Source organism: Xenopus tropicalis, chromosome 5 (assembly GCF_000004195.4).
Source record: "Xenopus tropicalis strain Nigerian chromosome 5, UCB_Xtro_10.0, whole genome shotgun sequence".
NCBI lineage: Eukaryota > Metazoa > Chordata > Amphibia > Anura > Pipidae > Xenopus > Xenopus tropicalis.
In genome coordinates, this window is record NC_030681.2 from 80,828,017 (window position 1) to 80,847,283 (window position 19,267).

Sequence of the window (19,267 nt, forward strand, 5' to 3'; positions counted from 1 at the left end):
GAATCATGCGCAACTATAATGTAGTGCTGGAATATCTTTGTACATAGGTACTTATAGGTAATTACATTAATTCATTTAATCACATAAATGAGCCCATTTATAAGGACAACACCAAGTTTAGGGGTGTGTTTAAAACCAGATTTAAGTTAATGAAACAATCAAATAATTTCAATTTCTAGTTTTATTCAAACCAGATATTTGCTTTGATACAGGTAGATTAATTGGCTCCAGACCATAGTGTGAAAGTGATCTAAGACTGTATGCTCCACTGGAGCAGGGACCGATTTAAATGATGTATTATCTCTGTAAAGAGCTGCAGAATGTATGGGTGCTATATAAATAAAGAATGATAGTAATAATAATAAATTAACTCACTTCTTGTAGCATAACACACATAAAAAGACCTCTTGTATATTTGCTATACAGTATATATATGGGATCTGTTATTAAGAATGCTTGGTATCTTGGGTTTACGAATAAAGCATCTTTCCGTAATTTGGATTTCCATACTTTGTCTACTAAAAAATCTTTTCATCTCCAATAAATAAACCCAATGGGATTGTTTTGCCTTCAATTAGGAATAATAATATCTTTAATATAGTACAAAGTACTATTTAATAATTGCAAAAAAAAGGGAAATCAATTAAAATCAATTGTGTTGCCTTGTTGATTTATGAGTATGTATGCATTTTATGCATATTTGTGTTCTGCTGATATGTAAAGTTATATTTTCTTATATTTATGGTATATTTTTTTAATGAACATGGGTGTAGTGAGTTACTAGATAGGAATGGCTAGATTTTTTTTTTTTTAGCAAAGTCATTTATTTGATATCAAGCTTTCTAAAATCCTTTTCTTAAACATATTTTCTTTAGAACAAATAAAATGTAAAATAATCTGTGTCTATTCAAACATCACAGAGTTATATTCACCTTTAACAGTCAGTAAAGGGAGTCTTGGTTCAGTAATAGCCAGTTTGCACATCCCCGCAGAAGACAATAAGGTTATTGAGAGAAAGGTTACCTTTTCTAGATGCTTCAAAGCTGTCATAGAGGTTTATCCTTTGAGTATCATACGTTAGTGTTGTGTTTGGCAGTAATGTTCGGTTTCTGTTAATTGTATTCACAGCAAACCTGAAAGCTAATTCTTCTGCTCCAAAAGGCCCAGATTCAACATATTCAAAAATTCCCCCTTAAATAGAAAAAAAAGAAACATTGCATAAATATAGTTTTTTTTAGTACAGAGTATCTTATTTTCCTTCCTTATTTTGCAGACACAAGGTCAGACAGTACAAATAATGTTTGCAATTCCCTTTATTTTCTTAAAATGTGGTTTTAATATTGTATATTTGGCAACATTTATAGCACTTCATGATTAACCTAAAAAGTAGGTTTAACATTAATATTAAACATTCATTTTAAATATCAGGAATGCATGTGCTAACATAATTCTGCTCATATCATTTAAATACAATGTTCTTGCACACCTTTTAAATATAATGCATTTTTTATCATGTAATCCTACTTTGACTGAATCTATATCTAAATGTCTCCAGTTGGCAATAAACTGCACAATATCTTTGTTCATAGTGGAAAAAAGGTGATATTTTATGTACAGAGGATCAGGTTGGTTATTAATCTCTAGAAAATTTGTATATCACTCTATTTTGGGGAATATTATGTTACTGTCATGCAAAGATTGATGGACATGTCAGTGTACACAGTAACAAGTGAAATGCTCACTTATAAAATGCTCACTACCATTTATCAGTATTGTCATTAGGTTTCAACTTGAAAACCCAATGGGGATGTGGGATAGGAGCAACAGTAGGTGGTTCAAAGAGTTAAAATAAAACAAATAACTTGCCTTTAACAATAGATCTACTGCTGTTATACAACACAGTACAATATATTTTTCATGCATGGACAGATGCATGGATCTACAGAAGGAAAGAAATTCACTTCACCTTGAGAGGGCCATACTTGTATGTATGTATGTATGTATGTATATCTTTATTTATAAACGCTACTTATGTACGCAGCGCTGTACAGTAGAATACATTTATACAAAACAGGGGGTTATTAAGATAATGGATAAATACAAAGTACAACAATAAATACAAGGTACAGTTGCAATAAGAGTCAGAAACACAAGATGATGGAGGTCCCTGCCCCGTAGAGCTTACAATCTATATACTTTCCGTCAGTGTGTGACAAACTTTATTGTTTTAAAAAAAATGTAATTCTTTAAACCACTTAGCATTATTCAACACTATGACCTAGCTACTGATGCAGTGGATGCTTTCAGCCAGATCTCCAGAGCCCATGGCTGCTTTAAATGGAAAATAATGCTCCAATGAGAATCCCAGCTGATCTGTGTAAATCTGGCTCCATGTTCTTTGTTCCTGCAACTGGAGTTGGAAGCTTTAAATACAATGTTCCTAGCACTGAACAAGTCTGTCCTTTATCCCCATGTTGGATTACAGTGTCATATAATGAAGTCAAAAGATATAATAATCTCCATATGTGAGATATCAGCAAGATGCCCGACTTAGTACATCCCTATGTCTGATTACAGTGTAATATAATAAAGTCAAAAGATATAATAATCTCCATATGTAAGATATCAGCAAAATGCCCGACTTAATACAGGTAATCCAGCATTCTAATTGGGGAATTCTCTTGCACCTATAATTACATTTATCATTAATAGAATTATCATTTGTGAATTTATTTCATGTATTTAAGTTTTTCATAAACTTCTTTAAAGAACTAGGTGGTGGCACGGCTTTACAGTTTCCTATGCTTTTAACAAAGGAATGCACTCTGTGTGAGTATTAGATTATCAAATACAGTATGAAAACTATTGTTCCAAATTCATGCCTCTTCATCTGTTAAACAATGACATTTATAAGGATCAGTTATATTTTACAATAAATAATAATAGGAATAACAATATTCAGAAAAATATATTATTACCATCATGAAGGTCACTATTAAAATGAACTATACTGGTATAAAGTTTTAAATAGCAAATCAGCTATTACAGAATCATAATTTGGATGCCAACCAGATAGTCTCACCACTGTCTAAACGTACCCCAATGAAAACATCTCCCTTGCTCTGTAAAAAGCTGAGTAGCTTGCAGAGAAACACTTCATAATGAATGTTAAGTGGGCCATAGCACTGTTTAAAAAAGATTTTGAAAATTATTTTATCGCAGTTTAATATATTATCTGTAGTGTTCTGCCATGAAGGCATTATGTTTCTATTGTTGTACAGAAAGCCAAATTTAAAATCACACAGAGACTGCATTATTTAACATATTAAGCAAAGATCAAATTTCCCATAAAAATAAAAGGACTCTTGATTTATGGACTTTCTCGTAAACTGGGAAGAAAGCCTGTCTGTTTTTAAAATGCATTTGAAATATTTTCAAATTACTGTGTTTTTCATCTAGGTCTTATGCTGGTTATCAAAAGGCAAGTTTACAACCTGGCTGTACATAATATCTTCCATAGCTAGTTAATAAAATTGCAAGAGAGTGCAAGAGAAACACAAATACAATCAATCAAGACTCAGGACAGACATTTTGAATCATTTGCAAGAATTGTATGCCTCTCCCTGATCACTCAAGTGTAAAAATAAAGTGAATGTTCCAAAACTATCATTTTAAAATACATATTTATAAATCTTAAAAAGTCAAAGGTTAATATCATATATAGCTATCAGATCCCTTATCCAGAAACCTGTTATGCAGAAAGCTCTAAATTATAGGAAAGCCACTCCGATAGTGTCCATTTTGATCAAATAATGCAACTATTATTTTTTTTTCTCTGTAATAATAATACAGAACCTTGTATTTGATACCAACTAAGATATAATTAATCCATATTGGAGGCAAAACAATTCTGTTGGGTTTAGTTAATGTTTAAATCAAATGTACAATCCCATAACGAACCACAGCCCTTTTAATAGTCTAGGTCCAAACTCTGCCCAGGGCACCCATACATGCTAGGGTGTATCAGCTAATGAATAAACTAAACTATGTATTTTAGAATAGTTATTGATTTGTATATGCCAATTCCCTGCGGGCTCAGAGCTGCCACCATAGAACAAAATGATGTCTCTCTTCTTAAAGAAGTCAAACCCTTTCCGATGAGCTCATACATTGATCAGCTTTGATAAATGTGTCAATTTATTAAAAAGGTTCCTGACTTTCTATGCTGCATGCGCAGTCACAGCTGTGTAAATCCTGCTGCAGTGATGCTCACTGGTATTTAAATGTTTTTGCCTATTCTGTAAATGAAAGCAAGTTTATAGAGTTACTCTCATGGTTTTATTTTACATTTCAAATAACACTTTTGCAACAGTTTCAATTCAATATTTTGCTGCAGAATGTAAAAAAATAATTATGCTACTGTCCTTTTTAGCAACTCTGCAAACTGCTGTGTGTATATGTATGTGCTTGAAAGAGTTAGCAATGAATGTAACAATGCTGCTCTTACTATTGGGGAATGATAAGATGAAGGACATAATAAGGACATGGTTACAGTATGACAGAGAGAATGAAAAGACACAAGACCGTCACTGAATATAAATGAGGAGATGTGCAATCGCTAAGAAAGGAACTATAAAGAAAAGATGGAAATTCTGGCTCAACTAAAAAACAAAATAACAACACATTTCATAGGTTTTGTTAAGGCAACTGGAAAATTGTTACATGAGGAATATGAAGACAAAAATATAGAGCATGTAAGCTGGCATGCTTGTGAAGTGGGAGATTGTTTCTCAAATGACAATGGAATTTTAAACAGAAATGATAGACACAGTTAATGTGCTCGTGATGGGCAAATTCAGCTTCTTGTAGGAGAGGAAGGAGACCTTTGTTTCGTCTGAGGAAAGCAATTTTCTAACATTGCCTCCACTGAGAATTTAAAAGAAGACATATATTGCTGCAACAATCAATTGTGATAGGATCCTTCACTTGAAATTAATCTATTCTACTTTTGAAGGTAGATACACAATGTACTATTGCTATCTTCATAAACAATATGTGCATTATGAACAAACAATGTAGTTAGATTGAAACTGCTCTTTTCAGCTTCACCTCATATGCTTAGGGCATGAGCCCAGCTCTGTTAAAAAAGATAACAGCACTTTCCATGCACTCATATATATTAAAATATACAAACCACATTCATTGAATCTCTCTCTTTTTTTGTTTTTGTTCTTGTTCTGAAATCAAACTTTAGATAAAGTACTAGAATAATTTTCAATATGCAGTAAAAAGGTAACAAATGTATATATTTTGAATTATGATTCTGTTAAAGAATTCTAAGACTATTTTTAAAAAAAAAATCATCAACCTCACTTTAATCTCACTTCCATGTAAGGTGGTCTGCAATATATTTAAAATTCATGACAAGAGGATTCCTCAATTGACCCTTCACCATAAACCATCCCACAGAACCCCCATTGTTACATACTTTAATGAAACACCGGGAGACAGAAATGGTGTAACATGGCAGCAGCATTTAATCACATATTTATCAAATAAATAGGACCTTGCCAGTCTATTTCAAGGCAATTCTAAAGCTAGTAGAGATCGCTACTATATGCCAATGCCATTTGAGATCAGCACTATTTCTTTATAACCACCACTGAGTATTAGACTGCCTCTACATACAGAGAGGATGGTCCCAAACTTGCTACCAGCAGAACTTGTATCTCCCACCATGAGAGAAGTTCAGCAGCCCTGCTGCCAGTCCTAAATCTGCAGTGCCTTGATGATAGGAAATCCAAGCAGGCTGTCACCTAGCACAAGCCGTAGTAGCATCTGTATCAATCACTCCACCGTGCAGTCACAAGAGAACCTACTTTCTCCCTCTTCTTGCTCTGGCAAAAACCTAATTCTGCTCTGATAAATAAAACTTAAAATAAATTGTCATATATCCACTGTTTTTAATGCTTTTGAGGAAAGCCAATTTTGAGGGAAAAAATTACTCCCTGACCTCAATAGCGATCAGAAACATTCCCTGGATCAAACTTTGTTTTACGTGACCATGACTTTTTTGATGCGACTGCAACTTATTTCATGCAACCACAAAATTTTTGATTGTGACTGTGACTTTTTTATGCCAGCACAAATTTTGCATGCCAAAAAAATTGTCACAATTTTTTTTTGTCGCGCAGCTGACTAAAAAGGCACTAATCCATGCCTCCCAAAAAATTTTGCTCATCACTACTTAAAAAAATTCAAAATCCACCAATGGCAAAACACAGGAATTCACCGCAAAGCCATGCGTGCTGAAAAATGTTGCTCATAACACTCAACAACGCAAAATCCTTTTTTAAAATTATGAATCAGATTTATTAGTTATTGTTTATGAGTGGGCAATAACATAAAAATTTAAAAAAAAAGATAACCTTAGGTTCAGCTTAAGCACTATCATTGGAAATTATTTGTACAGATTCTGTTGTTTCTTTCAAGTATATTTGGCATATTTCAAGTGTACAATAATGTTCATTATTTTTAATGGATTTACTGAATCCATTGGGTGTTAGAATTCGGTGCTGCCACTGAGTTCTAATGAATTGATTTTAATTGCTAAATTCTGGCTAACTGGTGCATTCAAAAAGGCAAAAGTCATTCCAGACAGAAAAATATTAATAACTTATAAAATGTGAACTGCTGGGAATCCATTAGAATTCCCTAGTTTGAATTTCAATACATCTTTATCTCTATATTAGGCACATAGCCAGATATGCCAGTTATTACTTTAATAGCAGTCAAAATGACCCTTTTAACACTTTCTCCTTGCCCTTTGTTTCCACCTTTAGTTTGACCTTCTATTTGAGACTGTCCTTGTAAACCATTTTTATCCCACATAGCCCTTTCTCCTTTCACTTAGTAAAGAAAAATAGTAAATTTGCAGAGTGGAAGTAATATTTATAGAACTTTGAGACAATGTGACAAACCCCTGTATTTCAGTTTGCTTTTATTTCATAACATTTCACAGATGTTTTTCACACAGTCAGAATACATTTTGTTATTTGCAGCATTGAATCGCAGAATTTTAAATTATATATTCATTAAAAAAAATCTCATTGTATTTCTGTTATCAAATGTATAATCAGGGGTGCATCATCAGGGATATGTTCTCAGGGATATATTATTGTTTGATATAACTTTTTTCAGTTCTCCAGAGCCAGCAGCAAGTTAAAATATAAAATAAAAATAAATTGAAAAAACTTAAAAGACTCGAAAATCTTGAATTGAAAATATGGCTTGACTATGCCTAGGACACATTCCCTTGACTTGTTCATAAACTCACAAGCTTTTAGCTGCCAAAGTTTTACATTTGAGGTTTCAGACTTTTGAACACTGGGCTACCTCACAAGGAAAGTCCTGGGGCTATAAGTGCAGCGACTGCATGATTACACTAGTTCCCATCTAGAAATTGGCAGAATCCGCTGTGGATGTGATTAGGTGAAAAGGAATGAGTTAAGGCAGGAGAAAGCTGGTTGGGGGGTGAAGAAATAGAGGGATGTGATGTCAGGGGAAGAAGCAGTTCACTTCCTTATCTCCTGAGCAGGTAGAAACATCCGGCGCTCCCCCTTTTTGTATATGTCAAGAGTTTTCTTCTTTATGTTATCATAGTAAGTGATAAGTGATAAGTGAAAATTTAAATTTTTTTGACATGTGTCCTTTTTTGCAAGACAGGAAAGATTCGCTCATGACTCATGATTATACCATTGGCAAAAAATTTTTGGCGCAAAAAAAATTTGCAGTGAGGAAAAGTTGCATCAAACAAATTTGTACTGGCATAAAAAAGTCACAGTCCATTAAAAATGTTGTGGTTGCGTGAAATAAGTTGCAGTTGCATCAAAAAAGTCATGGTCGTAAAAAAAAGTTTGATCCAGGGAATGTTTCTGATCACTATTGAGGTCAGGAAGGAATTTTTTCCCTCATAATTGGCTCTGTCTTCAAGCTGTTTTTTCTGCTTTCCTCAAAAGCATCAAAAATAGTGGGTATGTGACAATTTATTAAGTTTTATTACAACCCAATTATACTTTAACATTAGTCTATTATATTTGTATAATGGGAGATGTGATCAGTCTCATATTTAAATGTTTAATGCATCTGTTATTAATTATTAGCTTAAAAAGGGGATGGATACCTTCAAAACATTAATATTGCTGACAATTTACTTGAGTGATCATATACACACAAATATACTGTTGAATTATATATATAAAAAAGCACAGCTTACCTGGTTTAAAATGGAAAATCTCACTTTCTAAAGTTAAAAAAGTATAGCATTTATAGCAGAAACAAGATATACTAATTCTATCTAGATTGGATCTGCGCCTCAGAATTTTTTTTTACTATGTTCCTTCTTTTATCAATACCCATTCAACTAATGGGTATTCATAAGAACAGACATAATAAAAAAAAAAATATTTTGAGGCACAAATCCAAGATAAGTAGAATCTTGTACGATACACATGTATTTAAATATTTTGACTAGTGATTAGTGAATCTGTCCTGTTTCACTTCGCAAGAAAATTCGTGAAACAGCAAAAAAATTCGCGAAATGCATTTATCACATTTTTTTTGTTGCCCGTGTCTATTTTTTTGCCGCCCACGCTCTTTTGACGTGACCCCACCATTTTTGATGCGACCGCGCTTTTTTTTATGCAACCACGTCCAATTTGACGTGGAACAAAAAAAAAATCAGCGCAAAAAAAAATTCGCTCATCACTAATTTTGACTGGTTACTTAAAGACTGTAAAATGTTTATCAGACTACTGTTTTCTTTTGGTATGATTTATGCTATCAATTTTCCAAACACTGGTTGGAGAAATGGTAATAGAAAATTAGCTTCCTGTATCAACATCTTGTTATAATAGATTATAAAATAAAAACGCAGACTATTCGCATGTGAAATATTCACATGCATAGACTGACCCATATTTGTACATTGTTTCTTTGCAATTTAATTGATTAAACCATTAGTAAACACAGGTTCAAAACTGTTTGTGTATGCTATAATAAAGGTCATTCTTCCTATTTGTGAAAAATCTTCTTATTATTATAAACAACTAACTTGTACTGTCAGAAAATGTATTGTATAATGTCACAGAGAAACATTTGTTGAAGAAAAATTAAGAGGCAAAATTTTCAGGTGTTACTTGTTTCTCTAACATAAGGTTAGCGCGGGCTACTAAAGGCATTTGTATTATACATTATAAAAATAATTTTGAAATTTAGTTTTTGAATTTAAAAAAATAAAGTACTTTTATTATTAATATTGCTTCATGTAAAAAGTGTCAGCAGTACAGAACCTGTGCTAAGACCATAAAACGTCTTTGTTTATAGGTTTTTATCATAAAAAGTAGCCAAAACCACCTGGCAGGGGCATATTTAGGTATTTTATCTATTTATGTTTTTTGTTGCAGCTAATTTTTGACACAGTTTTGTGAAAAATTTTCTGATGGTGAAATGTAGAATTTTGATGCAAATCCATGTCCAGTGAAAAAAATTCACTCATCACTAGTGAGCTGCAGTACATCTTAATACTAAAGTCAATCGATTTATGCTTTGATATCTTTCATATCTATTCAGACACAGAAGCAAATTAACAATGAACTTATAAACACTTTTTTTCACCATAAGAAAAAACATTGGTTGCTATTCACTGTCAGCGTAAGTTTTTATATGCATGAGGGGTTATTTCATACGAATGGGCTGATAAATTGTCGTGCGCAGTGATAAAGTATAAAATTCATATTTCTTCTTCTGTTGGAAGTGGTTACTAAACAGTTTCCAGGTTACATTACATTCGCACAAAGGAATATTTGTTCGCAAAAGGCATACAGTTTCACATTGCAATATGTGAAATTTTCCTTATTGACTTTTTTTTACAATACACTTTTGTCACAACATCTGGTTATGTTATCTTTGACTGTATCTGCAGCTTTCAGTCTATTCTTGGCATACTGTAATTTCAGCTATGAATTTCTGACATAACGTGGATCAGGGAATGGGAAATAAAAATTTAAAGGCAAAAAAAGAAATGTAATAAAATAAAAATGTTTTTATTTATTTTATTTCATAAATTCATAGTACTGTTCATTTCCATTTTCTTAGACTTTGGGTTTGTGTACCTTGGCTGTACTAAAAAAAATATAACATTATATTAAAGAAATCTCTGCCAAGAACAAAAATGCATTTTATTCATATATTTTATTTATACATGATAAATCTTCTTTTTAGAACAGCATATAGATATAAAATGACAGTGATTCCTGCAAGTGAAAGGGATATACTGCAAAACAAAAAATAAAGCAGAAAATGAACATGATGAGAATTGAAAACATGAAAAAAAGTGTCCGCTGGTATGTGAAATTCTAATTAAGATCAATAAGAATTAAATGTTTATATGATAAATCACATAGCATAAAAATACAGGTGTATAAACGCCATAGGCAATAATCATACTTTAATCGAAAAACTGGTTACAATATTTTACAAAATATTATTTAATTTCAAGAAATATTCTATTAAATATGTGTACAGGTTTGGGATCCATTATCCGGAAACCCATTATTCAGAAAGCTCTGAATTACAGGAAGGCCATCTCCCATAGACTCCATTTTAATCAAATTATTCACATTTTTAAAAATGATTTCCTTTTTCTCTGTAATAATAAAACAGTACCTTGTACTTGATCCCAATTCTATAGGGTTTAATTAATGTTTAATGGATTTTTTAGTAAACTTAAGGTATGGAGATCTAAATTATGGAAAGACCCCTTATCCAGAAAACCCCAGGTCCCCAACATTCTGGATAACAGGACCCATACCTGTACCACAGTAGAGCATTAGTTATGTTTAGTTCCTCCACCTTATGGGTAAGAGGGAAGCCATTTGCTGAATTTTACTTTAATAGGCTTTTGATTTTCAGATTACTGAAAATTCTTATCCTGTCTATTGTATATAAATTAATACTTTTGCACTGGAATATGAAATGAGGAATAGCACAGAACATAGTGATGAACGGATTTTTTTCACCAGGTATGCATTCATGGTAGGGTTGCCACCTCTGCCAGCTAAGATAGCCGGGCAGAGGGTGGGGGTGATGTCATTGGGGATGGGAAAAGGCCGGGCCGTGACATTACAGGGCAGAGAAGAGGCAGGATGGAGGCTGATGAAGCGATCAGCCAATTTCCGCGTCAATGTTACTGAGTCCTGCCCAGTTTTCCTAATTAGGGAAACCCAGCAGCAGGTTTTGACCCGGGCAGCCCTTCTGAAAACCATGCTTTCCGGGTCAAAACCAGACAGATGGCACCCTAACTCATGGTCAAATTATGTATTGAGCCATTGGCAATTTTTTTTCTCAAAACCATGAGAAAAATGCCTATTGACTTTAATGCATTTGGAGTGAGAAAAAAAAAACTTTCTTTTTTTGACTTTTGACTTCAATGTATTTAGTGTAAAAAAAACACAAAACGCCCATTCGTTTCATGAATTTTTCACTGTTTTGCAAATTTTTCAGCAAAGCTGAATTGGACAGATTCGCTTATCACTATTATAGTAAAAAAAAAAGCTATTGCACACAGTATTAAAATCAGACTACAGTATAAGCCAGTGATGTTGCTATTCCACACATTGTTATTTCCGCACAGACATCAATAAATCTGTGTTTCTTTCGCTCCCAACCCTTGGGATTTACACTATTTAACACATTAAAATAATTAGTCTTATTATTTTCCCTCAACAATTATTTGTTCACATCATTATACTTTTAACTCTGAGATTAAAGCAGCATGGCTGCAATATAGTTCTATTTTCAATCCTAATTAAACCAAACTTTAACAGCCCTTAGAGTAATTCCACAGAGAAATATAAAAGGAAGGCTTTCTCTAAACAAACATCCAAGTTAAATGTAAAAAAATGGAATTAAAGTTTTTACCAGCCTGAAAGTTTTGTAATTATTATAAAATATTATACTGAATTGTTACAACTTATATTAAAAAGAAGACAAGCATACATATGTTCATCTCTATTGAATCTAAACTAATTTAGGATATTTCAGGGTCCCAGAGCTTAAAGCTTCATGTGTTAAAGGAGAGGAAACACTATCCTATTTAAAAGAGGATGCTGCTGGACCATTTGAAAAGCCACATATTAAGGCAGAGATCCCCAACCAGTGCCTCGTGAGCAACATGCTGCTCACCAACCCCTTGGATGTTGCTCCCAGTGGCCTCAAAGCAGGTGCTTGTTTTTGAATTTCTGGCAAGGAGGCAATTTTGGTTGCATAAAAAACAATTATAATGCCAAACAGAGCCTTCTGTAGGCTGCCAGTCCACATAGGGGCTACCAAACAACCAGTTATATCTCTTATTGGCACCCCCAGGAACCTTTCTCATGCTTGTGTTGCTCTCCAACACTTTTTCCATTTGAATGTGGCTCACGGGTATCAAATGTTGGGGATCCTTGTATTAGGGTGAGATGACTGGAAAAGGAATAGCTAGAAAGAAAAGCTAGAAAAAGAATATCTGGAGAAGTTAGGGTAGAGAGAGATAGGTAACTTTTTATGGCTGCCGTTAAAAAAGAATAGGCATAATAAGTTAGCCACACCCCAATGAGTGAGACCCTGGGCTAGCGTTCCTGTTTGCTGAAAACTGCATTGGCTCTGGGTGCTACTCCATGAGCAATCTTATTTCTTTTCTTCAATCCTCTCTGGAGCCTGTGTACACATGCACGATAGATTAAAAATCCATCTCTAAGCATGGCTCTTAACTCTACTAAGCATGTGCACCCAGACTGGCATTTAAGTGGATCCAGGAAGAGAAAAGATATTAGGGGCAGATTTATTATGCTCTATAAACAACAGCGACTAAATTCACCACACATCCCCAGGCTTCATCATATAAAAACGGTGTAAAATTGACGTCATTCTGTACGTGTTTTTTCTTCCTCCGGAAGTTAAGTTACAGTGTAAAATCTGGTGTTTGAAAGGCTAAGTTCTCTACACAACTTTTTACACAGTTTTTTCACCGAATTTCATTTTACACAGTATAATAAACTGGGTCCATTATAGTTTACAGTCTCTAAAGGTTCACTTGCATTCTGGTGTGGTCATAGGGGTTTAGATCCTCATAGACATCCATGGTTGATGCTGCTAATAAAAGAATGTAAAAATGATATTTTAATTGTTCTAGCTATTTATTTTGCTTATGAGAAATTTAATAAATATTAGTTACTATGAAGACATTTGTGATACCTGTTCTATTTGTTCTTAGAATTATGTTTTTAATGGGTTAAAAATAACAGCTCTATACATTTTATGTTTAGTTTTACTTTTCAACAATTAGTGAATGTGAAAGAACTGTTCATTTTATATCTCCAAGTGTGTTTTATATTTCTGCGTGGCTTAAGGGCGAGGGCATACAGTGCATATTGAGAGGTTGCGCACTTGGGCAACCACCCCAAGTGCGCATACACAGAGCGCAGTGAAGGTTGGCCTGGACAGTGTCTGCTTTTGCGTTTTATCGGTTGACCTCTGATCCAGTCTGCTCTGTGTGCCCACGCTCAGGGCACAGTGCCGCAGTTTTTAATGCAGGCACAGAGAGGAGCATAGGCAAGCAGATCCGGTTCTCTCAGTCTGGCCGAGAGAACTGAATATAAGCACTGTATGCCCTCGCCCTAAAAAGATTCTTCATGTAAATTGACACAAAGGGAGTTTTTAAGCATGCTGAAAACATGTTTTTAAACAGCTCAAAAACATAAATTATGATTGTCTGAAATTGCTTCTGAAAGCTCTTGTTAAGTAATAGGTGGAAACACAGTGGTACATTTTTAAAAAAATATTTATTATATATTTTGATTTAAATAAATGATGAAGATAATTCTTTCTGGTAGGTAAGTCTAAAAGCTGGTTTGTAAGAAGAATGCCCAGTTGCAAAGGCCTTTTCGAAAATGCTACAAAGACCAGCAAAGTTGTGCTGTTTTGGGTAATAATAGTGACCCCTATTCATTCCCTCAATTTTTATTTACTAATGGTAATATGGCATCCATTAACTTTCTCTAATAATGGATTAATCCATTTCTTCCATAATCTGACATAAATATAGTAATTATGTGGCCTTTCATAAGCAGTTCTCAAGAATATTGTGTGGTTATTGTTATGGAAATAAAATTTTACTTGCATTAATCTTCTCCAAACTGCATGGCTTACAAATAATCAGCAAACCTGCATAATATGACTGTGTGATTTTTTTTAGGCATGTAGCATTCATTTTAACTGATTATTATTAGCTGTACAGCACAGGGGTTTCAAGTACAGTCAGAATGAATTGAAGTTTAAAACCTAGTAATTTAGCAAACATTACATTATTAAAAGAAAATGTTCTTAGTTGTACCTTTTCAATAAAGTTTAGTATTCAGCCCACATTACTACTACTTGGAAAGGATTGTGTCATGGTTTCCATGGTGTAAACTTAATTACTAAATTACACTGTGTACATTGCAAATAATTCATTACCAGTACCATTTCAAATTTGTATTCTTGAACCAATAAAACTATTTTTTTCTGCTGAAATATTGGTGTGTTCAGCCACTTCAGGTCATTGTGCCTGATCCTGTGCTTTCAAAAAGAGTCAGCACTGCACAATGGAACTTCTTTAGATATTCAGATAAGCCATTTGTATTTTTTCAGAGTTTTAGAACTGTGCGTATTTTCTGTGATTTTTTCATTGCACAACTTTTTCGTACTTTGCGACAATTTGCGCAACAATTTGTGCAACAAAATCGTATTTGTTGCAACAAGTATGAAAGTTTCGGATTCATGTCAGCTTCGGTATTGTGACTTTCCTTGGGCCAGGCTGGAGCTGCAGAGTGCCATTGAGTCCTAGGGGAGGCTTCCAAAATCATGCACTGAAGGTTTAAAGTCAGAAAGGTTTTCCCTCCGTTTACAATCGTTCAGATACGAAAATATCGCCATTCGCAAACAATCATTTCAATACGAAAATTTCGGAACTTTCGGATCGTAAGTACAAAATTTTCATATTCAAACAAAAAGAATTATCATGACATTTGCGATCATCAGAAATGATCTGATTTCGTGATTTGGATTTGTACCTTAGTGAATTGGGCCCTTAGTGTATGGCCAGACTTGGATGTTTTATTCTCATATCTACTGCTAGGTGGGGCATGGGAGCATTTTTAGTAATGCAGGAGTAAGGGAACAGTTGCTGGGAGGGAAAAGAAGGGGAGTGATATTACTCCAACCTGCAGTGCAGCAGTAAAGTTTGACTGAAGTTTATCAGAGCACAAGTCACATGGCTGAGAGCACGTGGGAAACTAAGAATATGTCTAGTCCAATGTATATAGATAAAAAAATCTGTTTGCTCTTTTCAAAAATTGATTTAATGCAGGATTCTACTGGAGGGGAGCTTTTAACTATTGCATTTTGTAAAAATGTTTTCCTGTTACAAAACCCCATTTTTTTTAAATCATTTTTGTTTAGTTTTCCTAAAGTGTCTTATTACATTTGAAACCTATTAAGACACCTCTTGTTCACATAATAGGATTGAATGTCTGTATTAAACAAACCACTGCATAAAAAGAATTGCAGGCTCCTAATTCTTGCAATACAAAAACACCTCTATGGGGTAATGTATCATATAATAATGAATATCCTGCCAAAATTCACTTCTTGGTTATCAACATGATTAAGGAAGTTTGTTCTTCAGCTTATTGCAGTAAATAAGCCAGTAGTAACAAAAAGAAATGTTATCAACATACAATTTGTTTCTCTAAAATAAACATTGGCAACAATCAAATAATACTAAACTGTTCCACCCCTAAAATGATAATAATTGCTCTTCCTTAATATAAATTCCCAAGCCTCGCTGGTAAATATCTAATTAGTACAAAAATAGACAATTTCAATGTGCTTGCTTGTCTGAATTAAACATTCTCACATATAAAAGCAGGGTAAATATATGTATATGACAGTATGTTTGCATAAATCTCAAAGGTATGCTGTTTATTACTGTATACGGCAGTAAAATACTGGGAATCATGCTTGCACTGCAGAAGCAAGAAACAACTATAAGACGGTCTGTGACCTAATTAGCAAATATTCTTATTAACTTAAGTGCAGGTTAAGGTAAGCATCACTTATTACATGGGATTGTTCCTGAATGAGCACTCTGGAAGCCCATAATGGGGTTCTTCCAAAATGTTCCAAGATACAAACTAAAACCATTCATCCATTGGTGCTGCAATTTAGAGTACTTTGATTTTAAAACACACTCTTACAGGGAGCTATTTACTATATCATTCTATTTTGAAAAGCTTAAGAAGAACCACTGGCTATTTGGAGGTGAACAGTATTTTTAATATAACAATGGTGCTTGCTGATAAAGTCTTAATCGTTACATAAAAGAACATTTTTCACTATATATATTTTTCAATTGCCTGGGTTCAAAAATCTATCTATCTATCTATCTATCTATCTATCTATCTATCTGTGTGTATGTATATATATATATATATACACACAGTATATATATATATATATATATGCACACACACACACACACATGGTCAGAGTTAAGAAAATATATAGCAGCTTTTCTTCCCTTTGTAAAGCTTATTTCAAGATGTGTTGACTAAATGGAAATGTAAAGACTTGCATGTTAATGTTAAACAACTGAATCTAAATATCATTTTGTTAGACTTCAATAGCCAATCTGACAACAATAAGGCATATTTAACATACAAAGAAACAAAGAAACCAATTAAGCAAACTGAATAAATGATTATACTTGCACCTGTGGAGACTGTCAGCATTATAGGACTGCATGAGACAGTACAGGCTATTATACAGACAATCATTTTAATGATCAGATGCAGAACACTTAGTGATGCACTGGACTAAGAGTTACTTTTATGATGACTAAAAAGACACCAATGAAGTCTTTTCACTCACAGAATTCTGATAATACCAGCTGCAACAGAACATAAACTGCACAGAGAACTTTTATATAAAAAATGGTATGAGGTAACAGTGTTTCAATTGTTAAGACAAATCCTAGTTATGTTTTAACATGCTTTAGTTAATATATTTAACTGTAGGAATATTTACACACTTGCACCTGAAACTAGTTAACCATCATCACTCAAATAAAATGTTGACCACTCTGTCCTTTATCAGCCTTTATCAGCAAACTTGTCATAATTCAAACCAAGAATCCATTTGGATTGATAACACAGTAATTGTGAGATGTAAGTCATTTCAGCATACAACAAAGTACTAACTAATGCAAATCTGCTATAGATTTGAATGTCCTAAATCACCCCATCAGAGTGGATTCTTAAGTGACTGGAGGAATATTGGCACTTGCCCAGTTGCAACAAATTACTGATGTGGGAGCTATGACAGCTTATAGGACCAAAATGGAACAGGGCATATCACCACGTATAGTTATACAAACAAGCAGAGAAGCTGACAAAATAAGTATGGTGCAGGGTTGGTCTGGTAGAGTTTCCCAAAAGATGGGCTAAAGTAGTAAGCAGTAGCAAGAACTGTATAAGGGAGGACAGATAGAACAATTAGAAGAGTTTTAAAAAGCAATGAAAGGACTCACTTAGATAAAATAAATGGATTGAAATGACTGTTGCTTACCCTCTTAAATAAACTGATTCTGTATAACTAAAGGGACCCAATTGGATCAGCCACTTTCTTAGAGCTTGATAACATCATTCTAATGGTGAAATAATTATAGCAGCAAATGAAGCTTGCATTATGAGGTTTGGAGATCACCAAGCACCACTCCACATCATGACTGAACCATGCATGCAAAGAAAGAAAGTGAAATGTAGCTCTATGGTTGCCTGTACCTCTACCATATGTGTAGTGACAGGAATTAATCTGATCGACCTGTCGCTCTTGAGACCAGAAAGTGGAAAGGTTAATATCGAATGAGGTGTTTTTTGTGCGCCACTAGTGAAAATGTTATATGTACAATAGGCCTAAGGTATCCCTCACTTTTAGAAAGTATCTTATCAGAGATAATATACCAATTTCGAACTTTTAGAATCACTTATAATTGTACACATATTCGCATTATCTTTATGCATTAACAGTCCCCATCCAAATGCTCTTCATTTTTATAGGGGTTCATTTAGTTAAGATAGTGCTGTCTGTCATACCATACTATTGTCTTACCTTACTCAGTGAAATGGATTTGTGCTACATTTATGCTAGCCCAGGGATCGCCAGCCTTTTATACCTGTGAGCCACATTCAAATGGAAAAAGTTTTGGAGAGCAACATAAGCATGAAAATGTTCCTGGAGGTGCCAATGACAGCTATAATTGGCTATTAGGTAGCCCATATGTTAACTGGAAGCCTACAGAAGGCTCTGTTGGCAATTACACTAGGTTTTTATGCAATCAAATCTTGCCTCCTAACCAGAAATTCAAAATTAAGCACCTGCAACATCCAAAGGGTTGGCAAGCAACATGTTGCTCACGAGCCACTGGTTGGGGATCACTGTGCTAGCCTTTGGTACTTTTTAGGAACGTACAGAATCTTCTTTATGTGTTAATTTAAAAAATGTCTCTGAACTTTAAAATGCTTTTAAAAAGTCATAGGAATCACTGAGACACATTGGTTAAAATCAGCAGGGACTAGAAACTGCATCATTCTCACTCCTTAGATTCAGTCTTCTGAAGAATTGCTGACATAAGGTATACTTAACTTCCAAAATAATGAGGGAAAGGGGTGTGCTCAATTTAAAGATTGGGGCTATTTCTTTGGATCTTAGGCACATCGTTTAATAAGAAAATATTAGCTTACTCTTCAGTATGTACCAGAGAAACCTTATTTAAAAAACATTTATTAAATAATATGTGAAGATATTTGATTTTAAAGTTGTGTAATTCTACAAATAACAAAAGCTCTGGGAAATGCCTTATTTTACTTGCTTGCTACAGTTCAGAAAAGTATATTGGTACATTATTTTTCTTTCTGCTGTTGCTGAACTGAGATTAATTGCTTCTTGTAGTTTAAAATGCCTTACTGTAGGACTTTGGAGAGTGCTGATTGCTAGAAATAAAAGTAAACATTTTATCCCTTGCAAGAGTAAGAGAAAACTTCTCATCATGGTTCATGTAAAATTAGCAAACTTGAACAATTTTGCCATCAAAGCAGTAATGCTCTGCATACAGCTGTTGCAGCGGGACTTT

General features: G+C 33.9%; 1 protein-coding gene across 2 annotated transcripts in view; it reads right to left on the reverse strand.

Moving 5' to 3' along the window:
- The window catches only part of grik2 (glutamate receptor, ionotropic, kainate 2), a 277,175-nt gene that overhangs the window by 160,141 nt on the left and 97,767 nt on the right, over nt 1-19,267 (reverse strand). For both annotated transcript variants that reach the window (XM_031902289.1, XM_018094319.2), the window contains one exon: nt 1,024-1,191. In XM_031902289.1, coding sequence (XP_031758149.1) covers nt 1,024-1,191 — 168 coding nt within the window. The remainder of the gene's footprint in view (nt 1-1,023; nt 1,192-19,267) is intronic.